We start from the raw sequence: 10,939 nt of genomic DNA on the forward strand, positions 1-10,939 counted from the left end.
AGAATTTTTGAATCTTCGGCAAAAGGCACAGAGAGTCTATACGGACAAGCAGTACCGTTAATGGCCGGCCTCACATGGAGTATTACATTAAATACAGGGTGATTATAAAAGGACTTTACAACTTTGAGAGCACAAAATATTTATTGAAATTAATTTGTTACAGAACACTCAAGTTTAAGGTGTAGGTGTTATTTTGGTTCGATGTGACAGCCGCTGGTAATGCAACATACTTCCCACCGATAATCGATTTCCTCAATATCAGGCGTAGCTTTTGCAACCGCAGTGATGATCCGATTTCGGAGGTCATTAAGATTGATCGAAGGACAGACATAACAAGATGAACAAGTGCCCTTCCAGCATGACGGTGCACCACCTCATTTCCACGGAGAAGTTCGGGATTTTCTAGATAATTGCTTTCAACTTCGCTGGATTGGCCGTACAGGGCCAATTGCATGGCCACCTCGCTCACATGATTTAACACCGATGGATTTCTTCCTGTGGGGTTTCATTAAGGATGGATTTTTGTTCCGCTTCTACCAGACAATCTTAATTAATAACCTCCGAAATCGGATCACAATCAGATCGCTGCGGTTGCACAAGTTACGCCTGATATGCTGGTACAAGTGCGGCAAGAAATCGATTATCGGTGGGATGTATGTTGCATTACTAACGGCAGTCACATCCAACCAAAATAATACCCATACCTTCAACAATAATACCCATACCTCAAACTTGAAGTGCTTTGTAACAAAATGACACCTTCCTTGAATCTGTAAGTAATTTTAATAAATATTTATGTGCTTTCAAAGTTGTAGTCCTTTTATAATCAACCTAGATAAATACTGTAAATAATTGGCAAACGGTATACTTAGATTGTAAACGAAGGCCGAGATCATGCCGTGACAACCGCAAATGCGTAAATGTAGACTAATACAGCGGCTGGTATGTAAGCTACTGGCGGCAAAATATTTGCATTATGTCACTTATTATTTGAAAATGTTTGGTAAATGGAAATTGGTGTAATATGAAGTAGGTTAATGACAAGCACTGGCAACCAGTACCTTCTTAGTCTCTACTTTCCTTGTCTGTAAACAGCAGAAAATTCTAGGGTCAAGTTATAAGGGAATAAAAAGTTTAACGCCGAAAGCTACTTGTTTTTCATTCAATGATCGTAAAATTTTAGCTTGGATGAATAAGTGGTAAAACAATTAGCCTAATATGATTATTTACTAACACGAGAAGCAATCTCAGTTACCTCCTAAATTGAATAAAAATCAATTTAATTACCTCGTCAATGATGACAGGATCCACCAACGTGCTATCATCGTCGTAGAGGGTTTCCCAGTCGTCGCATTCCTCAGTTTTGATGCGTTTAGCAGTTTGCTCAGCTGCATCTTGGAGCACTGCGCTCTCCGATTTATTATCAGAGCATCTATCTTCATCCAAAGACTTGGAAAACCTCGAACCATTAACCGGATTTTTCTCAGAAGACATAATTAAACAGTCGGTTTTTATTACTTCTGACGAAATGAGTTCATCACTAACAGATGATTCACAGCTAGTGTTTTTAAATTCTGGACACACTTGACATTGATTGTCTGTATTGATGCTGGGAACAACTTGTTCACACAGAACTGAGTTGTCAACTTCCATTTTATCACCTCCTACATCACTATTTATAGAAATAGTTTCAGATTTCACCATTTTCTCAGAATTGACTTCACTTGATGCCCGTTCCTGATTCGAGCCATCTTCTGTCATCGAATTAGAATCTGTTTCGAAAATGGAACAGCTGTCACCAGTTTCCAATGAAACTTGACTCACAATTGAACAATCAGTGGAGCTTTCATCTTGTTTGAGACCACACTCGGCCCCACATGATTTAGGAGACATGTGAACCGGTGAACTGTGTTTTTCTTCGTATTTTGTGGGCAAATTTAATCCTTCCACTGAATTTTCTTGAGAGAACAGAATCGAATTATTTTCCTTGTTTTCAGATGATACATTCAAAACTTCACCTGAACCTGCTTTAGACAAACAGTGATCAATTTCAATTTTTTGAGATGAGTTTGATTCTTCCACAGAATTTTCTCGACGGTGCAAACTATGATTATTTTCAAGATTTTGGTTCGAATTTAATCCTTCTATAGAATTTTGTCGACTCGGTTGTTTATGGTTATTTTCAAGTTTTTCAGACACATTCAATCCAAATGAATTTTGATCGAAAGTAATTTCAGATTGCACACACACTACAGGCGCCGAATACCGTTTTCTAATCAAAATCGGTCTCGAACTCACTTTTTCACTCACTTTATCGCGTTTTGTACAAGTTTCATCAACTTTGCCACTGATTTCCGGAGGATTTTGTGCTGAATTAATTTTGGTTTCTGCGTTTTTCACCAAAGACATTCTACTAGATGCTGTTCCTATTTCCGAGTGACGGGTTTTTGTTGAGGCCTTCGAGAGTCCTTCAGCAGCAACTTTCCTGGGAGTGTCATCACCAAAGGCTGACTCTGACTTTGCCAGAGGAGAATTATTGCTCGATTCGGATCGCAACGGTCTCGGAACGTACCTCTGTTGATCGGGCCGCTTATTCCTCCTGCAATCAAGCATCAAACCTTATAGAAATATCCATCTTTTGCAGCCTTTCCAAAAATGAATTCATTTAAAACTAGCAGGTAACCCGTGCACCGAAAGGGTCTATTTTAAAACTTGACAAACTGAAAATTTGACGTAATGAAATATTGAAGAATGATTGAAAATAGGCCTATAACAATCCTCGGTTAATTAAAAATTTTTATTCAAAATTTCATTTGCAAATTTCAAAATATGTGTAAAAAATAAAATATAAATATTGTTCATAAATTCTACAGATTGAGCAGTGTTCGCGATTTAAAGTTATTGATGATGGTCTATTCAGCTTATGCCCAATCAATATTTCAGTATGGTATAAGGGTTTGGGGGGTGCCTTAGACACTCATTTCAATAAAATACGTATGATTCAGAGGCACATGCTAAAAGCTGCTCTCCAAAGGCCGAGACGATATCCCTACTTACTTTATGAAAAATATCCTTACTTACTTTATGAAAAATTCCCGGTTCTGTCAGTGAGACAACTCTATATAAAAAATTAATACTTTATAATTACATCAATAGATCCAAAAATACATTCACTCCATACATTCCAGCTTACAATTTCAGATCGCCATCAAATTACCGTGTTTCCAGGACAGACCTAATAGTATGCCGCGGCAGTTCCCCTATGTAATGAATTAATTGATTAACCTGTTACACAAAAATTTAATTTTAGATAGCATCACTAAAAATCAAGTACTAAAAAATAATAGATTAGATTAAATCATCAAATGTTTTTCACCTAATTCACAACACAATTTTATTGTTTTCTCTAGTATTGCCATCAGACTTACATACAGTATAAATATAGGTTTTCCCCACTTTCACCTTGATTGTTTCGTATAGTTATAATATTATAATTTAGATTATCATGTTAAATTATGATTTTTCTATTGGAAGTAATATTATCGTTTTCTGTTTTGGTACTCGTCACCGGCACTCAAACTATGGTTTTGCTGGTGTCGCCGAATTAGTAGGCCTATATATATTAAGATGAAAAAACATATTTCTTATTATAAAATATTATATTCGTAATCTGTATTTAATTTTAAACATATTTTGCAAAGCAGTAAATTTGATTTCATTTTATATATATTACAATAATAGCAAAGAGAATAGAGATACTGTCTTGTATTGTAGAGATGTTCTGTGGTACTGACTAACTAGTTGGAACTTATTTATGCAGTTGGGTTTGATGTATTGACACCTTTGTTGACTTGAAAGCTTAGATATGCCTCTTTGAAAAGAAGCCTCACCAACTGATTGAAAGAGTTTGACCCACATCACCTAGTAGGCCTACAGTATGACAATCCTCATAACGTCCACTCGTCTCCCATCATCATCCGTCTCATTACCCACGCAGAAAACCCTACAGCTCATAGGCATCATCCTGCCAAATAAATTAGAAATTGGTCAGCGATCTCTTGTAAACTAAGTACTATAAAGTCGAGAAATTCACAACTTGACATTTAGCCTACATGCAATAATTAAGATCTAAAATGTAATCTTAGAAGTGTAAAAATATTGTGTATCTCACCGATCATCCTTGGAGTTATCACGTGGCCTATTAGCGGTTGCGCTGACAGTCGGTCCAGCCGCAAAAGACGCAGACTCAGTCTGCCGACGCTCTGCGGCGCGTACGGCCGGCGGCTGGTACAAATTCAAACTTGGCGCCACTCGCGACGGCCGAATGCGTGTGGTGCTCTCATTGGTCGCCATCGCCGCCATTTCACTCCCCACAATGGCGGACGAGCTTTTCTGGCGGCTGTGTACAACGGTTGGCTTCTTTTCGCATGTGTCTGCTAGCTTTCTGTAAAAACGCGATGAGGTCCAAAATTAATGAGTACTGTAAGGCCTGTTAGCTGTCACACATTGAATAGTGAAGGATTTTCTGTCATGATTTCTCAGAGGAATGGAATAAAAGCCTCCTTGAAATTAAGGATTTATGATTGAATTCTTCTTAGTCTTTTCATTTTTTCTAAAGACTGGTCCTAGAGTTTTTCCTATCCTATAATAGGCCTTTCCATCTTCCCTTCACGCATCCTGCTTTATTTTTCACTCTGTCAAGGTTTAAAGTTCCTGGTACATGGTTTACCTTACAATCATTCCTTATTTTGCTCCACAAATCATGAATTTGAATATTGTGATCGTTGTTTTAAATAGGATATTTCATTCAAAATTGATTGCAGTTGAGTGGATCAGGAGCTATAAAGAACGTCATTGGTACATCCATCGTAAGATGAAAAATCGTTATAATGCGGTGAATTTTCAGCAAAAGATAATTTTACAAGAAATCGTAAATTACTCAAAAGCATCCTTAATAATTCATGTAGTTTAAAACGTTTTTTTTCAATTTCTGAAATTTTCATAAAGTATTCTATCAATCCATTTAGTTTTAAAGATAACCGATTCTTCCACGCTGGCTCAGCGTAATGCGAATTGCTCTTAATTGTTTTTTTTATTATATGAATCTAATACAGTATTTTGAGTAGATAAAGCACATTCGTATAGCTTGAGTATCTATGAGTAACGTGGGCCTATTTACTGTGACTCAATTGAAAGACTATACAAGACTTACAATGCTCCAAGCACTATTTAACTAAGCATGCTTTACTAACCCTATTTTAATAATGGAATTGTGGCAAACAGCTGTTCTTCTCTGAGAATCCAGCCCCACAGAAAATGTACGCAATTTATGTTCCTTGAAGTTTTCTTGTATGAAGTTATGAATGAGAAATCTTCTGCGTGAGTTCAGCGGAGGAAAAAGTAATACTCTGAAACAATATTACAAAAGAGCAATGCATTTTTCCAGTTAAAACGTTTATGCATCTGTGAATGCATAAACGTACTGATATTAGTTTATGTATGTTCAACATTATTGAGACATGATTGCATAAATACCTTACCAAACTTCAACTGATTTTGAAATGTTAACGGCTGATTTCAAACTAAAACTGGCACTGCAATTGTATGATTTAATTACAGTACTGAAAATGTAAAGGTTTTCAACTGAACAATGTAAAGGTTTTAAAACAATCACGTCAAAAAGACTACGGTACATAAAGAGAACAAGAGTAACTTAATTCAATTACTTACTAACAAGTAGTGCTGTTGTCAATATCATATTGCAACTAAGTAATCAAATCTAGAAAAATATTACATTTTAATATTGTTTTGAGAATATTTATCCACCACGGTAATTTTTGAAACAATTTTCATTTAATTAAAAAAAGAATCACTGCTTCCGACCACGTCTCAGTACTAGAATGATAATAAGACATGCAATGATTTTGTGTTCTAATATTCTATTTATAACTACATTTCCTATAACAGCCTTGAGCCAAAAACTCAAATTCATTTCAGTACGCTAATGTTACACGCTGAAAAATCATTTTAAGGTTAGTTTACAATTCAGATTTACGTAAAATAAATGTAAATCAACATTGATTTGAAAAGCAAATAATGCAGTTAATGCAGTGTTGAACTTACCGTCTAAGTTCTTCAGATGTTGATAGAAATTGTTTCAAGTCTTTTCTTACAACCTCCAAGAATGAATCGTCTTTGTCTGGGAACAATCTTTCTACTTCCGTATTAAAATCCAGTTTGACTGATGAATGCACTTTACGTAAGAGTAAAACAGTGATAGTGATTACATAGCCTATCTAACATAACCAAACCACTAGGCAGCTAGGGTATTTTGTTGTTCTACCAGAGTACCAGAATAGTAATCACCTCCACAAATGATACAGGAGAAAGGAGTTTGTTGATTGCAGGAGCATTTTGTGAGTTCTTATTCTCCTTCTCTTCAAGTCAGCTGTCAAATCAAACCAGAATTTGATCCTTACTTACAATATTATAATAATGCTAAATCAAAGGCACAAATCCTTGAAAAATCAATTTACTTATTAGATGTTAGCAAGGCAGAATAGTCCAACTCATATTTCCAAAAATAATATACCGTATTTTAAAAAAAAATTAACACTGGAACCTGGGAAGGTATGTCCTAGGTTGATAATTTGTCGATATTATAAGGTCAAGTCGAGAGTTGAAAGACTGGAGAATCGAGAGTGGCATTGAATTGAAAGTACAATAACTCGATTGGCCATTGATCATTCTTTTAACGTCGATAGTCAATAGATATTCCACATTGAATGAACTCGATACATAGTAACGATTGACCATCGATCGATTTTTCAACATCGATAGGGCAAAAGATAATAGATAATTAAATTATTTTTTCCTCCACCTACTGTCTAAAGTACTTAATTTACTTCCTGAAACATAATACTAAAGTGTCATTTTTTCGCTCTCGGTAGTAAAAAACAGAAAAACTTCCTAGGGAGGAAAAGTGACTCCATTTAAATAACATGGGAAGCATCTCTATTTCATAAACTCACATTGTAATCAGTGAACTCTATACTAACTGGAATGGACTAGCAACACAAAGAAAGTGAGGCAGTTGGTAAAGATAGGCATCCCGCATTGCTGTGGGAATCGTCATTTTGTAACTCATTGGCTCTTATGGAAAAATGCATTGCACAGTTTTAATTTCTATTTTATTTCTGTACTGTATGTCTTATTCCATGGAAGCGTTATTTTTCCTTTATTAAGCAGTTCATTATTAACTTTTTGAGAGCGAAAATAATGAAATAGGTTGAATATGAATAAAGAAAAGATTTTTTATTTGTGACTGCAATAGTTTTAAACGGTGTACACACGTACGTTTGCCTCGGGTGAGCATACGTGTATGGGCTTGCATTCGCACGTGTGGACACTGTTCGCTGAGGCATGTGGGCGAACCGGAACCCTGTCGGTATTTTGGCGTGCTCAAAGGCGCCTCGGGCGAGCATTGAATGTACGTGTGGACGCGATTTTGCCGACTTTACCTCAATACAGAGAAAAACCAAATAGACCATTGATAACCAGCTTGACCAACCCAACGGATTAGCTATTTTCATGTATTTTCAGATTATGAAAATAAATTATTCGATTTTAATTCTATTTTTCTTGATAAAATCTATTTTATAATATTTAGAGTTGGAATGTCTATCTTTCACGTATTTTTATTGCAACCACATATCCTACCCAATATCAAGTGAACGCAACGATGACATCGTTCATACTAAAACCAATAACTATGAAGCAATGATTTACTCACTTGAATAAATAAATTACCTCTTATTTCGTTATGATTTAAAAAAAAACACCAGAACTGGTGTTAAATACCTTAGCTATTTATAAGGTTTCCAACCATGACATGCACTGCACACGCTAACCGCCAATTATGAACTTCACTTCGAATAAGATTGTTTTAGTATTTCACATTAAAATTAATCATATATTTCACATGCAAATAATGCTTGAGTTTTGATTGTTGAATACGCTCTATTCTTGTCTTATAGCACATTTTTTATCGATACTTAGTGTGGTGGGTACCGTACCTTAATATTCAAATAAAATATCATATCTATAGCCTACTGTGTTGATATTTCTTAAAAATAACTTTGAAAACAAGAAAATGTAAGAACAATGATTCAATCTTTTTAATTTCTGTAATAATTATTAACGTTCATGACGATATAGTCATCAAAATAGTGTTTCTATCTACAAAATACTGCATCAGCATAATATTATAAATCCTGCCTGAAGCAAACCAAACTAACTTAACATAAATTTGATGGTTATTACCTATACTGTAGGCTTGAGCTATATTATTGGCAATGATCATTCACACGCCTTTTTTTAACACCATCAGAGATTTTTATGAAAATTTCTATAAAATGCTACTGTATGAATAGTGTTAGGTTTGCCACATATTTTGTGACCACGCAATAATATTCTGTGTTTTTTTGAAACACGCTTGATTAAATTGAAATAATGGAGTAAAAAAAATGAAATTTTCTTTGAACGCTGCTTAGTGTTCATGGGACTGGTTAATTAAATACCAATAAGTTCTTCAGATTTTTATTTGAATCCTTGTATGATTCAAATAATTCTTGATTATTGTAACATTTATACAGTTCACAATTTTATGCGTATTCATTTGTTTCTATTTTAATCAATTATTTTTGTTTTTCTTTATTGAATATCCATTATTTTTTCACTCGTTGAATATATCACAAATGTAAACTTTAAAGTATAAATACCGTATTTTTAAAACTCATTGATATAGCTGAGTTTAATTCCCCCACCACAATAACCCTCAAATTTTGAGAGTCTACTGTTTGAACATAATTTAGTTTGATGATGCAGCACACAACGAAACGGTCGTCACTAACATGAGTTTTAAAAAGATTTCTTCTTTAAAGTTTACATAAAGCCTTATCTACTCCAAGTGCGCAATGCAAAATGTTTTGTGAAAACGACATTATAAACAATCAAGTACAGCAGTACTACGAAGGCTAGTCAATATGCAAGGTTCATTGTGATAGACTCTTCATATCTTTGTCAATAAAAGTAATGGGGTTTGTGAAACTCAATTATTATTATAGATTAGAGTTTTTATTTAAATCATCAGTAAATTCTATACCTACAAAGAGTTATTGTAAAATTCTATAATAAAAGTTATTGAATGTCAAAATTTGAGGTTCGATTTTTATTTATATAGATTATGGGTAACTGTAAATAAAACAGCTCAGTTATTGAATAACTAAATGTTATTGCAAATGCTCTCTATAACAACATCAATAAACTTAATTTATATTCATTTAGAATGAAACTCACCTTATCAATGATTACATTAGTAAGTATATATTGTTTATTCAAAACCAAATATAGAAGCTCATTTCATAAAATGAAATTATAGTAAGTTACCCTTTCTATGAAAAATAAAAAATAGAAAATAATAGATTAATTACAACCAGTGCATTGCTCAATGATAATGTAAATAAAGTGCAAAATAGTCTATTCTTTTTTCATGAGGTGAGTCAAGAGATGATTTTTAAAGTGGTTCATAATCTTAAAGTTTCGAAGAGTGAAGATTTCTATGGTCTATCAAGCTGTCTTCTCAAAACTATTGCTCACTCTGTAGTGCCAGTACTGACCATTTGTATAAACAGGTGTATTACACAGAGTGTTTTCCCCGATGTATTAAAAGTCTCCAAAGTTGTTCCCGTTCATAAGAAGGGCTCAAAAGAGGAACCTTCCAGTTATAGACCCATCCAAATAGTACCTGTCTTCTCCAAGGTTCTAGAGATTGTCATGTATATACAGGTGTATGAATAGCTTAGAAAACGCAGAAAATAGTTATTTGTGCAACTAGTGCGCAAAGTGACAGTTTGCTGCACCGAAAGAAACTTTTACGCACGAGCCATAGGCGAGGGCGGAATGGTTTCTTGAGTGCAGCAGAGGAACTTTGCGCACGTGTTTCACATTAAATTTTTCCTACAGTTACCATCGAATATGAAAAGTGGTTAATTATGGGTAAAATGATGGCTGAAATCCATCAAATGTTTGTCTGTATAATTTTGTTATTAATAACAACTTTAATTTATTTTAAACCTGATAATCCAATTGAAAATCAATAATCGATCATTCATTCAAATTAAAAATTGAATTAATCCAATGAATTTGAAAATTTGAATAATTTTGTGTCAATCTTAATTTAATATTTTTCAACCAATCAATTTATGAATGAAAAAAAATTATTTGAAATAATGAATAATTAATAATATACAAAATGTATAATTTAATGGGTTCTCATTTTTATTTATTTGAAAATCAGAAAAAAATACATAGAACAAGTCCGCATTCAAAATACACGCCAACAATGTCTACAGCTGATTGGGATAGCTGCAAGATAATACGCTAAGTATTAAGAGTACCTACGCAAAGTAATACTTTGCGCTCTAGAGCGGAAAAGTGGTTCTTTGCGGCCTGCAATCAGTGCAGAAAAGGTCACTTTCCAAGGTACCTGTAGGAAAATGCATATTTTAGGCGTAAGTTGATTTTTCTTGTTAAATCTCGATGGCAATAAAATATAATTTGCCCCACCCGAAATCAAATCCTGGCTACGTGCCAGACTGATCAAAGCTAGTATAAGATAATTATCCAATGAAGTACATAATACCTTTTAATTTTTTTTTTCAAAACATATGAAAAATTGCGAAAGTAACAGTAAATTGTTAATTTACATAAACACATTATTATTCATGACAGAACACATGTTTCGTAATGTACAAAATTATACAATGAGAGTGGTATATTATACTATGGTAATGATAAAACGTTGTGTATGGTGTCAAACTATATGATTACATGTTCACTGTCTTTGCAGAATGAGATACAACACACACGATGAACTGTC

At 34.0% G+C, this 10,939-nt stretch overlaps 1 protein-coding gene across 5 annotated transcripts in view; it reads right to left on the reverse strand.

Annotated features, from left to right (window-relative positions):
• The window catches only part of LOC111061896 (coiled-coil domain-containing protein R3HCC1L), a 47,705-nt gene extending 41,036 nt beyond the window's left edge, over positions 1-6,669 (reverse strand). For 2 of the 5 annotated variants that reach the window (XM_039425774.1, XM_039425777.1), the window contains exons 1-4: positions 6,124-6,669; positions 5,253-5,408; positions 4,172-4,444; positions 1,288-2,599 (exon numbers count right to left, since the gene is read on the reverse strand). In XM_039425774.1, coding sequence (XP_039281708.1) covers positions 1,288-2,599; positions 4,172-4,362 — 1,503 coding nt within the window. In that variant the 5' untranslated portion in view covers positions 4,363-4,444; positions 5,253-5,408; positions 6,124-6,669. Of the gene's footprint in view, positions 1-1,287; positions 2,600-4,171; positions 4,445-5,252; positions 5,409-5,730; positions 6,017-6,123 lie in introns of those variants that run through there. The other 3 variants (XM_039425775.1, XM_022349593.2, XM_039425776.1) reach the window with 3 other exon arrangements.
• Between the last annotated feature and the right edge of the window lie 4,270 nt (positions 6,670-10,939).

This window comes from Nilaparvata lugens, chromosome 4 (genome assembly GCF_014356525.2).
Source record: "Nilaparvata lugens isolate BPH chromosome 4, ASM1435652v1, whole genome shotgun sequence".
NCBI lineage: Eukaryota > Metazoa > Arthropoda > Insecta > Hemiptera > Delphacidae > Nilaparvata > Nilaparvata lugens.